The sequence below is a fragment of the Gymnodraco acuticeps genome, unplaced genomic scaffold (genome assembly GCF_902827175.1).
Source record: "Gymnodraco acuticeps unplaced genomic scaffold, fGymAcu1.1, whole genome shotgun sequence".
NCBI classification, from domain to species: Eukaryota; Metazoa; Chordata; class Actinopteri; order Perciformes; family Bathydraconidae; genus Gymnodraco; species Gymnodraco acuticeps.
Genome location: NW_022990055.1, coordinates 439,814 through 458,103, shown reverse-complemented (window position 1 = coordinate 458,103; position 18,290 = coordinate 439,814). Strand labels below are relative to the sequence as shown.

The following is an 18,290-nucleotide window of genomic DNA, read 5'->3' as shown; positions in this document are numbered from 1 at the left end:
ACGTGGACAGAACTGTCCGAATAAAAGCTGCAGAGGTCCTGAGTATACTCACAGATCCGTCTGACGCGCTGGCTCCCACTTTGTCCCCGGCTGCGTTCCAGCAAACCTCAAAGATCCCCCCCGTCCCTCTGTAGCTGTGGACTAAAGCGCCCGTCTGTACACACAAGGGACAAAGAGACATGGTTTCATAGTTTCCTTTTATTCTTTATTGCTGGATTTTGAACCAAACCGTAACCCAATGGTGTACAGTTTCTAATTTCACAGGATGTCAAATTAAATAATGTACAGGAATAAAATGCTGTTTATTGTAATAATAAATAAATGTTAAGCATTCATCTGTTTGCATTTTATCATTTCAATAAACTGTATTTATTCCTTTACAGTATTTCATTTAACATTCGGTTTTAGCTCATGTTATTCTATTTTACATGTATGTCGTTTTCTTCTTACACTTTTACTTGCACATTGGTCACTTTGCACTATTTTATTTCTATTATGGTTCTTTTTGCACTATTTTAATTGTTTTATTATTGTATGTCTTATTCATGTTGCTTTGTTGAAGGAGCCTGGGACTGCAGTTGATCCATGCCATAACAACACTGGAGCTACTGTGACAGTAAAGCCTTGACTCTGAGTCCTTCAACCTGTTCAGCCCTGAGCCTGTTTTTCAGGCCTCAGGCTCCAAAATGACATTCCCAGAACAAAGGACCATATCTTCCCTTCTAAAAGGGGTACATTCATCATCTTTTTTCTCAAAGCAAGGTTACACCTGTGAGTTGGATGTAGAAAAGTCAGAATCAATATAGATTTTTTTTATTTTAAAGTAAATTCAGATTGAACATATTAAAAAAAATGTAAATGATTGTTTCCGTCCAAAAAAAACACATTACTTCTAGTGAAAACCACCCTTGAATGATGGGATAGTAGAGTAAAAGCTTTAGGAATCCAAACTATAACATATGATAATAATCTTTAGAGAGATTTAGAAAAAAAACCCACTTCTGGGGTCATTTGGGTGGATTTTCCACATCTCTGGCCCCCCTCGGTCGATTTTGATGATTGACACCTCTTTTTAACCGTTAGAGCCAATAGAATCGAGGGGACGTTCCTAAAATCCATCTAAACATTACCCATTGGTGAATAGAGTGATGCGTAGCCAGAATTCCCCGGAACCGGAAGCTGCGACACACTCTGGTGGCTATCGTAGCAGCTAATATGAAAACTCCGTTATGGACATACATATGATGATGGATTATCAGTAATCATTTCAAAGTGACATTGGTTTAACCTTCATCAGCGTTGTTATTGTTGTAATGCCATTGAAGACGACTTTTGATCAGAACAACAGCAACAGTAAGACTTATTTTCTGATTTGGTCCCGTAAAGCTAATTTTTGTTGTTGTTGTTTGTTGTCATTTCGCCGCGAGTTCTGGTCGCTCAGTGGTGATACTAATACCTGTAGAATCTGTGGAATCTCAGCTTGCTAATCGACATCTTATTTGTGCAGATCTGATAAGTAATAAGGCTGTTTTAACGTGAGTTCTGTGCTAAGTGCGTTAGCATTTTTTCGCTCAGGGCTCATTTAGACGCTTCTTGTGAGACTTGTGTTTTGTTTCGGTAAAAATGGTTCGTATCGTCAGTTAGCTGAGTTTCTTCCCGTTAATCGGGTATTACACATTAATAGGTTTTTAAATGTTAAGAAGCCCTGAGACACAGTTTTTTGTCAGAAATGTATCATTGAAGAAAAGAAACTGCTGGTGGAGCATTAAAGTATTTATTTGTATATCCGGTGGTTAGAAAAACATGTAACAACATTATTTTGTAACCACTGGATTAGATTTTTGCATTTTATCCATGGTATTTATTTTTGTTTTAATGCTTTTTTTTTCCAAATTGGATTTCCATGTTATGTTATAAGTCCTTTTAGGTTTTATTTAGTGTTAATATGTGCAGGTTCCTCTACGTAAAGCTGCATATTTGGCTGTATACATGAATAACAAGTTAAAGAGCCTGTGACACGAGTTTCCCCCATCATCCAAACCCATCAATTTGAGTAAATATTGACCCTTGAAAATCGTTACTGAACTGATTTTGGATATTTGTACTTTGATAACCATTAATCTGCCCTTCAATGTTGACCATTTTCTGGATCTTCTCGGGGATTCTTCAAGTCCCGCCAAATTATGTGTGACGTCATTGCGGGCACAGCGCTCCAGCTGCACCGTTCAGGATCCCAGCATCTGCATGTAAACGCACGATGGCGCACACAGCAGCAAGCTCAGACAGCGATGACAGTTTAATTTTGAACGTGTCTGAGAGCTCATATGAGGCTGAAGGATCGGTTTATGTTGTATCTGTTAGAAGTTTAGGAATTAGGTGCGTCAATATGGGCGATCATACGGTCATGTAGCCAGTGGTGGACTGGGACTAAAAATCAGCCCGGGACTCTCGACCGGCCCACTTCGGTACCGCTAGTAAATTGTCAACGGGGGGAGTGGGGGATATCAGGGGCGGCGGGTGCTGTAGATAGTAAATGTAAATATGTAAATATTTGCATCCTCGTAAAATACAAATATAATGTACAATGTCTGTGTCTTTGACATTAGCGCTGCTAGCCACCTGTGCCCTGTACTACGAAGCCAGTTCAACAGACCCTGGATATGTTTGAGTAACAAACAAACTAACAACAACAAACTAACAAACGAGATCTCGCTAAGCGGTCCTACTACGCTGGTTATCAACTCGGTAACTCAAGCCAGGGTTTCTCTCTCCAGCTGAGAGCGCGTTCACGTCTAAGACACGAGTGGATCTGACTTTAATTACATTTGACTCGAGTGTTTCGTCAACATAATGTGTTGCTTAAAATAATACTTCTCTTCTGCATACAGTATGTGACACTGTAAGTGTTGCACGGCCAGATACGGCTGGAGAAGCTGACTCAGATAAGGAAATATATGATACATTATATGATCAATGATCTGATTGATGATGTGATATGAATGATAAGTGCGACACGTCGGCGTCTTCTCTGCATACGACAGTTTAAACTGTATTTCCTTTATCCTGTAATATGATTTGAGAGATTTAAACTCCGCACACTGAGTTGATCTCTTTTCTATAGACGCCGGAGGCGGGCAGCGTCAGGTAAACAAAGTTATTTAGCCTTCCCAAACCTGAGCCTCACGCGCCGCCTATGGGGGATGTGCTAGTGATTTATCCGACCGGCCCACTTCGGTACCGGCCCATCGGGATTCGTCCCGATGGCCAGTCCGCCACTGCACCCAGCCCACGTAAACTGTCAACGGGGGGAGCCTCGCTGCGGGGAAACGGTGGACATAGTGTCCCGATCGGAGTGGGAATAATAATAATAATAATAATCCGTGCATTTTATCCATTAATTTCCCCAACATTGTGGTGAAAAAACCACACGTTTAATCCATGTTGGTGTACAACTACAAAAAGCATCGGTTTGTTTTCTCATCAGGAAATGCAGACCGGCACAAACAAACGATTTTTAATCATCATCCCCACGATCATTTAATGTATCATATGTTCGCCGAATTGACATGAAAGCACTAATAAATGTAGTTTCATCCACTTGAGTTTACAACTACAAAAATAATCGATTTGTTTTTATATCACATCCGACGGTAGGAAATTCAGCAGCTCTCACTACTGATTTGTAATCCTAATGTAATCATCATCTTCACCACGATCATTTATGTTTATGTTCGCCGAATTGACATGAAATCACTGACACATATGAATATACTGTAGTCAACTTCATTAAAACGTTATTAACGTGCCTAAACTCAGTAATTCACCATTTCTACGCATGACAACACACTTTGTCCGTGTTTGGCTCTCTCGCCGCACAGTGAAGCGTTCCCGCATTGACGTCACTTCCGGCTTCCCCCAAAACTTCAAAATGAGTCGAAGGAATTTCCCCGCGATGTTCGAAATTATTGATATTTAACGGAACGGTATCGCAACTTCTTTTTTAAACTGACGGTTCGAGATGACTAGTAGCCCAATATTTCATTGCACAACAGTTGTTGGGATGCTGTCACAGGCTCTTTAAACATGTAGTGTAAAGAGAAGGATCAGTAAATAACTCGTCCACATGGTGATAGTATAATGCTGGCTCTTTAATGACTAAGTGTCCATCTATAGAAGTGTTACGTGCATCTATGTAAGAAGGAACCTGTTAAAGGGCTGTCACTATTGAGCTTTGTTTGCTCCGTCATGCAGTGGAAGTGTGCCATGTTTGCCCGAACAGAGGGATGTCTCTATAGAAACACCTTCCTCCAGTAGCTGCAGACAGACCCAAAGATAACGTTACCCTGACGTTTCATAAAAGTGCATTTATGCTGTTGAAGCTGCACAGCTGGCCTCATCCTCTGTACCTGTGTATTCCAGATGTGCACACATTTGTCGAAGGAGCCGCTGGCCAGGTGGCGCCCGTCGGGGCTGAAGGCCACGCTGTAGACGGGCTCCTGGTGCTTGGTCAGCGTGTGGATGCAGATCCCCCGCTCCACGTCCCAGAGACGGACCGTGGAGTCAAACGATGCACTGTGGACACACGAGAGGGGGGGGGGGGGGGGGGGAAAGAGATCAGGACATGCTTTCTAAAATGTGGACTAATAAAACAATTGCGGTTTTAGATCTCTGGGTTTAACTGAGACATTTTGATTATCTGCAATATTGCAATAAAAGAATGTAAAAAGTGTTCCAGATGTAGCTCGATGGGTACATCAGATGTGTGCCATTAATGACACAAATCATGTAAATGTAATATCATAAGGAGTTTTAAAAGCTCTCATTGCAAACACAGAGAGTGGGGACAACTAGTATGGTTAGCATTTTCAAATTTGTATGCATTTGTATTAGATGTTTACGGTGAAAGACATAAACAACTGGGTGTTATCAGTACACTGACCCCTGACTGTATACTTCGTTTTTTACCCCTGTTGAACTTTTTTTTCTCCAATATTTTATTAAAAAAGGCACACTTTAAATCAAATATAAAAAAATAACTCAATTGAAATGTAGATAACAATGTATCTAAAGCTTTCAGTAAAGCAGGCAGGGGGCTGGCTGAATAACTACATGCTGAACATCTGCTGTGTGAGTGGCTAACTAGCGTAGCATTCTGATGCTGTGACTCTCACCTGGCTAGCATGAGGTTAGCGCTGGGGTTATTGGTTCCAGGCCCGGTTGGACTCCATTTGATGGTGTAGATCTCTTTACTGTGGGCCTGCAGGTCATGGACACACGCGTCCTGCTTCATACTCCAGATCTGCAGGAGAACAAGACACATTCAGAAATGTATCCAAAACTCAAATTGATCATTAAAGGACATCTGTTTTAACATGCAGAAGAACATTTATTCATCAAAAAGTGGGACCAGGGAAGAAACTTTAAACAGGAAACAAATAAAAGGTTGCTCTTGTGTAATGAAGAAGTTTAGCATATCATATATACAACTGGAGAAGCTGAGTTTTCAGTTACTCATATGAAATGCTTTAGTCACATATCGACAGGCAATCATTTGCACCCCATTACTCACTTTGACGTGAATGTGGGTATAGTGTTTGAAACACATGATAGGAAATGATAAAAGAAAGAAAGAAATGTCCCAACGAGGCTAATGCTTCACGCTGTGCATCGTGTAGTGCTGTTTAACTCTGCAGAGGATTCAAATTCACATGTACTGTAATTAAGTTGATTTATAGCTCATTGTAAAACCACTAACTCCGACATCTGAACAGACATTTAGAAGGACGTGTTGAAGAGCAGGGGAGATGGATGCTCTTTCCAGAATCCCCAGTCATCATGATCACATCATTACTTTCTTTATGACTCAGCACTCTGAGGTCACAGGAAGAAGCTGCTGCAGAGTGATATTGATGACACCAGATGTCCAATATTTCACCGTGGCATCAGAGCTCACCTTCAACGTCATGTCGTCTGAGCAGGAGGCCAGCAGGTTCCCTGTGGGGTCCCACTTGATTGCATTTACTTCATTCTGGAGGGAGAAGAGAGTTTGTTTGAGATGTGTGTGTTTGTTTGAGATGTGTGTGTGTGTCTGTTTCTCCAGGGACACCATCAGAAATGAAGACGTTTAAAAAAGAAATCAGGAATTTATGCTAACTTTAGATCCAATGTATTGCTATCAAAACAGTACGTAGATCAAATACTCAACAGTAAAACAACTGAAACGTTGATTTTATTGGTATTTTTGTATTTAAACGTAATATTATGGCTTTCAACTAACCTAATGACCTTTCATAGGATGCACATGAGTATTAAATATACATATCTCACACACACACCATATCTCACACACACACACACACACACACACACACACACACACACACACACACACACACACACACACACACACACACACACACACACACACACACACACACACACACACACACACACACACACACACACACACACACCCACACACACACACACACACACACAACACACACACACACCACACACACACACACACACACACACACACACACACACACACACACACACACACACAGCACTCACTGTGTGTCCCTGGAATGTTTTGATGGGCCTGTCCTGTCCCAGTTTACACACGTGGATGCACATGTCTGTGCTGCAGGAGGCGAACGTGTTGTTGCTCTGCCAGTCCACGTCGAGTGCCGGAGCTGTGAGGGCGAGTTAGAGACACACGTGAGAGAGATCCAAACACAGCGGGAACATTGTGAGTGACAGGAAGTGAGGCTGCTGTACCTGAGTGGAAGGGAAACTGTTGTTTGGCTTCTCCTGTGTGGGCATCCCATATGATTGTTGTCTGGCAGGACACATGCACATGTTCAGTTAGAGCTAACAGGGACTACACAGCACACTCATGAGAAATAAGGCTGCAGGTTAATTATTTACTGAACACTTCCTGCTTTACCTTGTCTACTCCTGCACTCAGGATAAAATTGCCTTTTTTATTCCACTTTAGGGCGAAGATGGGACCTTTGTGCTGGCCCAGTGTGCTGGCCAGGTTCCCTGTGGAGCAAGACAGGAGGGGAGGAAACAGTTAGTATCATCAGAAGTCCCTCCCCATAGGCCGAGGAGCACGAGGTGGAGAGTTGTGATTATAAATATTGTTAGTGACATTATGAAAACTGCTGGTACTTTAACAATGCTTATCCGGTGGCAGAGGGTACTGGTTTTCTGTTTTTTGGCTGCATAGTTTATTATAGACTTATTATTTGAACTGACAACATAACAAAACAAATCAGCCTCACCATAATGTGTTCAATATGCACTTACACATCCATGTGATCAAACTAACTGAAAAGGCAAAAGTGTCCCAAGGGTTAATGGTCTAAATTACACGTCAGAACCTTGGTGGCAATATGCAAACCTGCCTTTAGGTGGCAGCATTGCTCAGTAAACAGAGCCATGAAGCACACAGGCTGTAGTCCATCAGTGCACATCGTACACTTTAACTCTTGATATAACATATTCCCCCGGATGTATGCTTTTGCTCGTTATGGTGATTAAATGAAGTCAGCTCACCGTCCTTCGTCCATATTCTGGCAAAGCCGTCATACGAGCCTGTCGCTAGCAGTGTGCCTTCGCTCTGCAGAGAGAGAAACAGAGAAGTTAAAGAGTGTGTCAGAGAGTGTGTGTGAGTTATTTGAATACAGCTGTCTGAACTGTGTTTTGCAGCATCAGCCTTACTGAGTCCAGGCTGAAAGAATGTAATGAGAGGTCTGTGCTTTCCATCAGCTGGACGCTTTCCAGGAAGCGTTGGTCTCTGCCCTTGGCTCAGGTTTACAATCCACTGGCTGAGCCAAAGGAAAATTCCTCTCTGATGTTCTCCCGCTGTTACAGCTCATCATCAGTAACGTACAGGGAGCTTTGGGAGTCCCTATGGGAGGGGCTTTGGGTGCAATTTGCCTTTCTGATGCGCACAGGAGTGTACGTGCAGCACATTCATGCATTTCTGTCTTTATATCTCCTTAGTGGTCAAATGTTTAACATAAGTATACATAAATAAGTAAAAAGGCATACATTATGGCTTTGAAGCGGCATGACAACATGAAATCGCACAACAACAAAAAACACTCCTGCCATTATTGCAACTGCACCCCCGCATGGTGACCCACATGTTACATGGTGTGTGTCAGCGTGCTTACATTCCAGTCTAGCGAGGTGACGTCTTTGTTGCTGGGGACGTCCTGCCCCCCCTCTCGTATGCAGTGTCTCAGCACCAGCTGTGTGGAGCTGCTCGTACTGTTCTCACTGAGGTTCCAGATACGAGCCGTCGAGTCCCCAGACCTGACAGACACACACACACACACACACACACACACACACACACACACACACCACACACACACACACACACACACACACACACACACACACACACACACACACACACACACACACACACACACACACACACACACACACACACACACACACACACACACACACACACACACACACACACACACACACACACACACACACACACACACACACACCACACACACACACACACACACACACACACACACACACACACACACACACACACACACACACACAGGCAATTCAGCATAAACCATGTTGAAAATGTAAATATCACACTGATGCTGGGCACAGGCTAAAATCATCATCACAATGTCAATAACAAATCTTTTAACATGATTTACAGAAAAATCAAACAGATGTTTCTCAAAGTCAACAGCGCTCCACTAGTATGCATTACTTTAGCAAACTTCAAATTATGCAAAAGTAGCTCCTTCAGTTCAGAGTCCTACATTTAGATGACTGCGTTAAACTCTAAATGATCATATTAGGGCACCAGGATTCACTGAAACCTTGTTAGTTAACAGTAAATAAACTCAAGAGGCTTTGTAGCATCACCTCCTGTGCTGTATAAGAAAGGCAGAGAAAGGAACTAGCTGTTGTTGCCTCATACCGACTGAGCGTGAAGTGTCAGAGAAGAGGTGACTCACCCTGAAGCCAGCAGGTCGCTGACGGGGTTCCAGGCACAGATGAAGACTTCTGACTCGTGGCCCCTCAAGACCATGGCCTTGTTCTGAGGGATCTCTACGTCTCCGTCCACCTCCATCAGGTCTGCATGGTTATCTAAGCACACGGCAAGGCAGTACAGTATACACATCAAACCAAGGTGAAAACACATTGGCCATCACTCGCCACAGCCCTTATCTCTTTGTAAGCATATCACTCACTAGCTAAGGCATGGGCTCCGTTCTCCTCCCCGTTGGCAGTATTCTCTCCGTTCTTGGCGTTGCCGGCGATGCTGCCTCCGGTGGCCGAGGTCGGGGCTGAAGTGGCCGCCTGCTGCTGCGCCATTTTATCTCTGTAGGCCTGCTGCCGCGTCTGAACAACGTCCGGCATCACTGCGTCAATCAGAGACAGAGACTCTATGGGCCGCCCGTCAAATAGTGTGCCATCCTAAAGAGAAGAGGAATAAACAGTTAGGGAGGAGAAGAGGAGAGAGCCGAGGGGAAAGAGGAGGAGACAAGGAATTAAGGAGAGAGAAGAAGAGAGAAAAGGTGACAAACATGTAATACGGTGAGAAGAAGAAAAGAGACAAGAAAAGGAGGAAGGACAAATATGAGAATAGAGGGAAGGATACATGGATAGGAGGAGGAGAAGATAAATGAGGGGAGAGGGGAAGGGGCAAGGAAAGTAGACACGAGGACAGGAGAAAGGGACCGTATAAGAGACAAGGTAGGAAGAGCAAAGAGAGAAGGAGAGGAAGAGAGGTAAGGAGATTGTAGGGGGGAGGACACAAGGAGAGAAACGATAACAAAGGGAAAGCACATAAGGAAAGAAGAAGAGGAGACGAGAAGGGAGAGCAAATGGGAAAGGATGGGAGAAGAGGAGATAAAGAGAGGGGATAAGGAATGTAGAGTAGAGAGGAGTGTTTCCGTGTTGTTGTTGTTGTTGTTGTTGTTGTTGTGCCCCACCTCGTTGATGCTGACTTCAGCCTCCACGTACTGCAGGCCCTTCTGGATGATACTGATCAGGGCAGCAGGGGGCACCAGAGCTCCATTGATGTTGGACTGGCTGATGTGACTCTCTATCCCGAAAGTGAACGCTGAGTGGGAGAACCCTGGAGAGGAGAGCAGGCATTTCATCTCATACTGTACAAAACAGTAAATAGCATTTCCTTCATGATTTATTTAGGGACTATATCTTACGTTTCCTCCACTGCCATCGTGATCCTTGCACACGAGTGCTACTAACCTTTTTCTCTATTCATACTCGCCCACGTGTTTCTTTTCTAGATAACTCCCCCATCATAGACTTTACGGTGTTCATGAAACAGTGGTGTAAGAAGTTCTAGATCCTATACTTAAGTCAAAGTAGTCTAAAAATACTCTGTTCAAAGTAAAAGTCCTGCATTCAAAATATTTATTAAGTAAAAGTACAAAAGTATGTAAGTATGTAGACTCACTATCCACAGTGGTCATTTTCAGAAAATAAAAAAGAATTAGTGACGCATTAATGTGTCTCTAATTGTAATTGTTCAGTGTTTAAAGATGGCATAACTTGAATCCCTTTTTATACTGCAAGGCATTTCTATCCATAGCAGTACAGTATAGTGTATCAGTTGATTTATTATGTTATGAATAATATAAACCTGCCAAAGTCATTAGTAACTATTGTTGTTAAATACAATGTAGTGAGTAAAACATGCAATATTTGCTTCCAAAATGCAGTGGAGTAGAAGTAGAAATTAGCATAACATATGACTTTATAGCAGGGGTGTCAAACTCAAATTCATCACGGGCCACATTCGCATTATGGTTGCACTCAAAGGGCTGTTTGTAACTTTAAGACTATATAAAAATACATATATAAATATTTAATACATATAAAATAATGTATTATATTGGATTATAATCGGATAGGGTAATAACTTCAGAATTAACTCGGTCTGAAAGCAGAAGTCTGGGGCAAATAATTGCAAGTCTCTTCAGTGAGAATGTCACAAAATGATTTTTAAAGACATTTTGAAAAAAAAGTCAATTCTGAGAAAAAAGGCATATTTAGAAGAAAAAAAGTCAAATTTGAGATGCATTGTGCTCCATGTATGGGCAACCTGCTTCTGTACATCGCCATGTAACCGTATAACAAACATATTATATTCTTTGCAAGCTCTTGTGGGGCCACATCAAATGAAGTCACGGGCCGGATTTGGCCCCCGGGCCTTGAGTTTGACACCCCTGCTTTATAGGGTCTGAATAGGCCAACTTGTTGCCAGCTCAGTAGCCTTTTGGGACGTGTAAATGTGAATCATTCTCATCGGGTCTGCTGTATTATTACACATGACAGCTGAAGCCTTTGTCCATATAAAAACACATAGTAATCGTGTACATTATTTATGTGTCAATTAAAATATGTTCAATAGACAAACAGGATCTTTGTGTTAAATGTAAAGGATCAAAAGGCCTGTCATTATTTGACGCACCACTTCTGTGTTTCAATAAAAGATTAAACAAGAATGTAAACGTGACGGAATGTTTTTGATTTATGTTAGCCATCTGTGCCAAAAGTATTTGATATGAGGCGAGGGACGTTAAGTTTCACACGGTTCATTGACACACATGTGAGAGTGTACTCTGCACTGATACAGGGTTACAAAGCGCAGCGCAGTAGATGAAAGGTCAGTGTCACAAAGGTTAGGAAGCCGGCATTTATTAGTGACCAGTGACACATTTGAAAGACTCTTTAACCATGAGGTTTCCCTCTCGGTCAGAAAAGCACCACCAATAATACAAATGTGTACTCCCAATGTGCAGGTCAGGGTTTGGCATTACAGCCTTTAGCACAGTTCTTAGTGTAAATACAGTCTATGCATTTAGGATTGATTTAGTAGTGGATAACCCCCCCCCCCCCCCCCACCACTGCAGACAGACAGTGAGTGTGTGTGGTGCTGTTCTCTCTTCAATCTAAATGTTCCTTTCATACACCCAGCTGACCCACACACATGGTGTTGTGTAACCACCTAACATGCAACTTGTTGAAAGAATCAAACAGAGACAGGCGTTTCTCTCATGTGTGGAGTCATGCAGGGGAACGATACAGATACAATATCAGAAACAAATGTTATAAAATACATGAAATAGTACTGCTAGAAAAACATTTATTTGGCTTTAAATATAAATTAAAAAATCATGTTCCCAGCGAATTATCTTTACTGTTTCGTTGGGGTTTTTTGCTACAATACACTTTTTAAAGACAAGAATAGCTTCTCATCACTTTGGTGAAACTTTGACCAAATGTTAGTTTACCATAGGTCAAAGCAAGTTCGTATTGTTCTTTAAAAACAAATGGGACCTGACAGTGAGGCAATGTTTTTACACATATCTACTCTTGGACTTTCATAACTCATTCAAGTTTTAGGATGGGTTTGATTTTTGATGTTTTTCTAATCAAAAGCCTTGAAAAGAGTTGTTTGACCACTCCGAGCCACCGTACATGCAAACAGCATCAAGCCAGCACAGAGCACTCTTGGACAAACACAGTGAAGAACACAGGGATGCGTAACTGCGTAAAGGGGATGGCAGCTGTGGCAGAACAGCTTGGAATTCAGATATGATCGCTAAACATAGATGATGTGCTACATGTAGCTTAATTATAGCTTTTAGCTAATGTCCTTCAGTTTTTAGCGATGAGATCGGCGCTATCTGTTGCACTCGTGTTATTAATTCAGTTGCTAGCAGGCTTGACTGTCAATAGAACGCAAACTTATTGATTTAATCTCATATGGAAAATCTTCTTATATGATCATGAAACCGGATGCAGAACACAAGTTTCTGGGGTAATCACTCTAATGCTTGGTGACTTTGACCTTCAATCATCTCAAATGATGTGCGACACGGTATCAAAGCCAACACTTCATTTAGAAATAATGGAAATCAGAATGACATTGGATGTAACATCTGATTAGTAAGAAAGCCAAGCACTAATGAAAGTTGTTTAATAATTAATCAGCAACATGTAATGACATTTTCGGACTGATTATGATAAGTACCTGACTCCTGTAGGTATCTGTAGACCAGGAAGTTGACCTCATCACTGCTAATGCTCATCTTTACTCCTGTTACACCATGAGGTCAGCACACACACACAGCCTGGAACAGAGAGAGATTCAGTCAGTCAGTAACACTCTGCTCAACGCACAAAACACATACATGTGACTGCCAATAGGACAGTTCAAATGCGTCTGTATCTCAGAGCAGCACCTAAAATGACGCATATTAAAAAATATATTCATATTTACAGATAATTCAAATGTAATTTCATTGCAAAAAAGATTGCAGTTATGTGTAGTTGAGGTTTACTTTCTAGGTAGGTTGTTCTTCTGAAAGGTGTGTAGATATAAAAAAAAGTCAGCAAGAAAATAATTGTTTTGGACAATCAATTACAGATATTATTTAAAATCAGATAAGTAACCAATTAGGTCGCAATCCATCAACTCAACGAATAAAAGGGGTGAGACATCAGCAGGAAGGTGACACTTCCTGTGGTATAACCTTTTGTAAGACATTGCTTTGTCTGTGTTTTCATGAGGTAAAACGCTTGGGAACTTTATAACCTCACTGATGCAGCTTTCACACCAGCGCTTTTCCCTTTCTAGCTCCGAGCGGGAGCTTTTCTGGTTCAGCTCCGGTTTCCCTTTTCTGCTCCCGCTCTGTTCACACCCGCCCAGAGCTGCCGCTGCTGCGTCATGACGTCACCGTTTACGTGCCTGCTTCATAAAATCCAAACCGCGCGGAAATCCCTCACATCGACAACAAAAACAATGGCCGATTGTATTGAAGCGCTGTTCGCTTTGGTTATGCTCTTACGAAACGAAATGGAAGGCATCGGACGACTTTACAAGGCACGACTTTACTTGGAACTTTACAAACATCACATGCGAAATGCAAGACTTCTTTGTGGTCTTCAGCATCTACTTCAACCCGCCTCGACGTAAGAGAGACGTAAGCGACGCCGCCTCTTAGCTCCGAAGCTCTTGCCTCTAGACCGACAATTTTTTGGAGCTGGAAGTGAACCGGATTCCGGAGCTAAGAGGAGGCGCCTCTGCGGTGTGAAGAGGAAAAACCGGTGCTTTTCAGGCTCCAGCTCCGAGCCGGAGCCTGAAAACGCGTGAAAGGGGCATGAGAGCCAGAGAGCTGATCCCAAATAAGGACCAGCTCATTATTCTCCCCTGAGTATAATCAGCCATGTAATGCCTGGAGCTCAGTGTCTGCAGCCCCCCAACCCCCCCTCCCAAAAGGAGACTTTCTGTGCATCTAATGGCATTTAAGTGGATGAAGCACTCTCATGGGTACGGGGCACTCTAGCTTACATTTCACTTCCCAGGATGTTAGACTTTCTTGGTCTGGCCAAGAAAAACATTTAGCATGACCTCGTGACCTCTGGCCTTTGCAGAATGTCTAACCCATGAGGGCAGGGGAGGGGGGGGGGGGGGTCACTGTCAAACTGGTAACAAGCATTTCCTGTTCAACAGACTGTGACACGGTGATGCTATCATAGTAGACGCTGTAATCTATTGGAGCTCCAACAACAAGGAGCTGGAGCCGGTTACATCAGCTCCACAGATGCCCCTTTCACACCAGCGCTTTTTCAGCTCCGGCTCGGAGCTGGAGCCTGAAAAGCGCCGGTTTTTCCTGTTCACACCGCAGCGGCGCCGGCTCTTAGCTCCGGAATCGGGTTCACTTCCAGCTCCAAAAAATTGTCCGTCTAGAGGCAAGAGCTTCGGAGCTAAGAGGTGGCGTCGCTTACGTCTCTCTTACGTCGAGGCGTGCAGGAAACTAAACCCTCCTCCTCTGAACATGGGTCGACTGTCATGCCTGCCTACAAGCAGTAGTGCTTATAAACACACTTTATAAAGTCAGGCAACACTAACCAGGCTTCGTGTGATTCTGTTTATTTGTACCTTACTTTGACCATCCGTTCACTGTTATTGATCATTGTGGAGAGAGGCAGACGTTTTGTTTTGTATTATAGCAGCTATCGGATGGAATCAATACATAGGCTGCACAGGTTGTCGTGTCCAACTATCACAAGTAGAATCATAATACAAATACGCCGGTAAAATGTGCCTGTAGAAAACGGTTTATGCCACAATAGGATAGCAATAGCAAGTAGTCAGTTTAGCTTCGGTTGCTATGCTAACATCACCCATTTTATACCAGAGAAACTTTCATAACAGCGTTGTGATACCAAACAGCGTCAATTCAGACTGACACACATTCACTTAGGCTAAGGGGAACTGGGGATATGTATCAGCTGCTTGTGTGAGTCAGACAGTGAATACTTTAGAGCGGCCGCAGCAGTGTGAGCTAACCGGGAGCTAGCGGGAGAATAAACTCCTGTGGAAGAGCAGCCAACACTGCAGCGGTCGGTAAATGCCGAAGAAACACATTAATAAACAATGAACCACGGCACTCTGGAGAAAAGTATAAGGTTGGAGAAGTCGTTATTCAATTTAATCTGGCTTCGTGTGATTAAAAGCAACACGATCATCGACCCGACGCAGTTCACCGTTGTTGTTGTGAGCGCCGTAATGCCGTTGGGGAGCAAATCAGCGATGTAAACGATGACGTCATGACGCAGCAGCGGCAGCACCAGTCGGGTGCTGGGCGGTGTGAACAGAGCGGGAGCAGAAAAGGGAAACCGGAGCTGAACCAGAAAAGCTCCCGCTCGGAGCTAGAAAGGAAAAGCGCTGGTGTGAAAGCCGCAAGAGAGTCTCGGAGCCCAGGCTGAGCTGTTTGGGGACATGTCCCTGACCCAGGAGACAGCAGGAGGAGAGCGCATGTTGGTTCAGCACTTATCTGTGTCTGGCACAGTCAACTGCCTCACCCCTTTTCCAGTGAAAAACTAAAATTGGCACCAAGTGGAAAATATTGTTGTCATGCCTAAAAGCTGCTACGTCGTGTTTTGCAAATCAAACAACAAAAAAGATCAAAATCCAGATTGATTTACTTTTTGTCCGAAAAAAGCAGAGAAAGAAAAGATCTGTGGCTTCAGGCCTCCAGAGGGAGGCAAATTATAGCCAACGTGTACGTCTGTACAATGAGCTTAATTCAAAATAAACATTTGCAGTGTCAAAAGTTGAAGTATTAAATGTAGATTCTTCATTCAAATATAAAAACATTACAAGCCAAGAAAAGCCCTGTATACGCTTTTGCCTGCTGTCTGCTCCTGTCCACCGACAGACTGTCAGGACATCGATCCCCTACTCATTTTAATGAAACCATATATTGGACGGCTTATATGGAGCTCTATTGACATATGTGTCATTGTTAGCCTGCCTGGCTATCGTAAATTGGGCTTCTGGTAGATATAAAATACACAGTTCAACGAAAAATTCGGAATTTGTATTTACCGCCAGTCAGGGGCGGATCTAGACAAATATTCATGGGGTGGCAAGAGGGTGGCAGGAGATTTTGAGGGGTGGCATCCCCTGACAGAAGTATATGCTGATTTAAATCGCAATCATATCAATCAATTAGGGTGTAACGGTATACGTACCCGGACTGAAATTATTCGGTACGGGCCTCTTCGGTTCGGTACACGTGTGTACCGAACGAATATAGCGTTAAACGTACAAAATTGAGAACATGAACAACTTTCTGGAAGTAATCTATATCATAGAGCGACCAAGTCATTTCATTGGACGAGAGGCATACTATGAGAGCTGGTCACAGGGATGCTTTCAAATGTAGTCAGTCATTTGAGGAACTGTCGAAATGGCGAACGCAGATAAAGTTGAGCTGAAAATCCTCCAGCATCATTGAAATCTCCGGTTTGGGAACATTTTGGTTTCGCAGTTACGTACAAGGATGACGGACAAAGACAGGTGGACCGAACCAAAGCTGTTTGTCGGCATTGTTCAACTAACATTGGTTACGCGGCTGGCAATACATCACACTCATTTGAAAAGGCATCACCGAATGTGAATATCACCGGTACCAAAAGAAAAAAGACTGAAGTGCAAACCCAACTCCCACTAGCATGTAAGCCTCCACCACTCGCAAAAAGTTCAGACCGAGCCAAAGCTATTACAAACACCAAATATCCTTATGTTGCCATGTTAGCAAAGCGCTACCTGGCTGTATCTGCTACCTCTGTCCCTAGAGAGGGTGTTCTCCACAGCAGGAGACATTGTTAGTGCCAGCAGATCTGCCCTTTCGGCAAGCAATGTGGACAAGTTCATTTTTCTTTAAACAACATGAAAATACAATGACAAGCAAGTCCTAATGTCAAGCCGGCTGCTTAGGTACAGTACAGTTCAAATACAGATTATTTCAGTTCATCGAAATGCTGCACCTTAATGTTTATTTTACTATATTTTGTATTTATTTGAATACATTAGTCACAGTTTAATAATAATTAAAAAAATGTTTTTAATGTTTTGTGATAATTTTTTCTGCTGTACCGAAAACGTAACGAACCAAACCGTGACCTAAAACCGAGGTACGTACCGAACCGAAATGTTTGTGAACCGTTACACCCCTACCATCAATGTTAACTTGGAAAGCCACAATATTAATATTTTAACTCAATCACATAGGTGATATTATTGTGGCACATCAGTAAAGCCTTACAAGGTGACAGACGTAATGTAATGAATTTTAACTGAACAATAACTGAATGAGTTTGTCTCACTCTTAGACCAGCATGGGAACCAAATCTCTGCATAGATTTGGTACAGATATAGTGAAGAACTGGTATGATTCACATATTCATTTATTATTGAATAAACTATATTTTTTGGAGGAGTTAATGATGAATGTTCATCAAGATGCTTGCTCACCCTCCTTCAAATTTGAAAAACAAGTAATTATATCATTATTGATATACAGTTACAACCTTGACTTTACATCAGAAAGAACAAACATTAAAGAAGTGACTAACTGCATCAGTTAGGGTTAAAAAACGTGTATTCAGCTAAAACATAAAGTTAAATCAAAGTGGTTACTTTCTGTTGGCTGGGCAGTGTAGTTTTACACACCGTCTTATTTTACTTTCTCAGGACTTAAAACTGTTTTTTGGGGGCAGACCCCCTCAAAGAAAAAAATATATACACGCATACAAGGTCATCATCTTAACAGTTTGTTATTCTCATCGAGTCATCCGTGAGCAGAGCATCAAGTTGGCATGCCTATTACAGCTGAATGCGGCGATTACTATTTTGTTCAGCAAAACGCCTCACAAACTGAGTACAGCCAAACTTG

The 18,290-nt window shown here is 42.6% G+C and overlaps 1 protein-coding gene across 2 annotated transcripts in view; it reads right to left on the bottom strand.

Moving 5' to 3' along the window:
* Nucleotides 1-18,290, bottom strand: part of LOC117545965 (F-box-like/WD repeat-containing protein TBL1XR1) — a 74,276-nt gene that overhangs the window by 2,288 nt on the left and 53,698 nt on the right. Inside the window, exons 3-15 of one of the 2 annotated variants that reach the window (XM_034216014.1) lie at nucleotides 13,076-13,175; nucleotides 10,002-10,147; nucleotides 9,258-9,483; nucleotides 9,021-9,153; nucleotides 8,190-8,331; nucleotides 7,567-7,630; nucleotides 6,953-7,050; nucleotides 6,784-6,844; nucleotides 6,577-6,698; nucleotides 5,954-6,028; nucleotides 5,172-5,299; nucleotides 4,407-4,572; nucleotides 53-154 (exon numbers count right to left, since the gene is read on the bottom strand). In XM_034216014.1, coding sequence (XP_034071905.1) covers nucleotides 53-154; nucleotides 4,407-4,572; nucleotides 5,172-5,299; nucleotides 5,954-6,028; nucleotides 6,577-6,698; nucleotides 6,784-6,844; nucleotides 6,953-7,050; nucleotides 7,567-7,630; nucleotides 8,190-8,331; nucleotides 9,021-9,153; nucleotides 9,258-9,483; nucleotides 10,002-10,147; nucleotides 13,076-13,133 — 1,521 coding nt within the window. In that variant the 5' untranslated portion in view covers nucleotides 13,134-13,175. The remainder of the gene's footprint in view (nucleotides 1-52; nucleotides 155-4,406; nucleotides 4,573-5,171; nucleotides 5,300-5,953; nucleotides 6,029-6,576; nucleotides 6,699-6,783; nucleotides 6,845-6,952; nucleotides 7,051-7,566; nucleotides 7,631-8,189; nucleotides 8,332-9,020; nucleotides 9,154-9,257; nucleotides 9,484-10,001; nucleotides 10,148-13,075; nucleotides 13,176-18,290) is intronic. The other variant, XM_034216016.1, reaches the window with a different exon arrangement.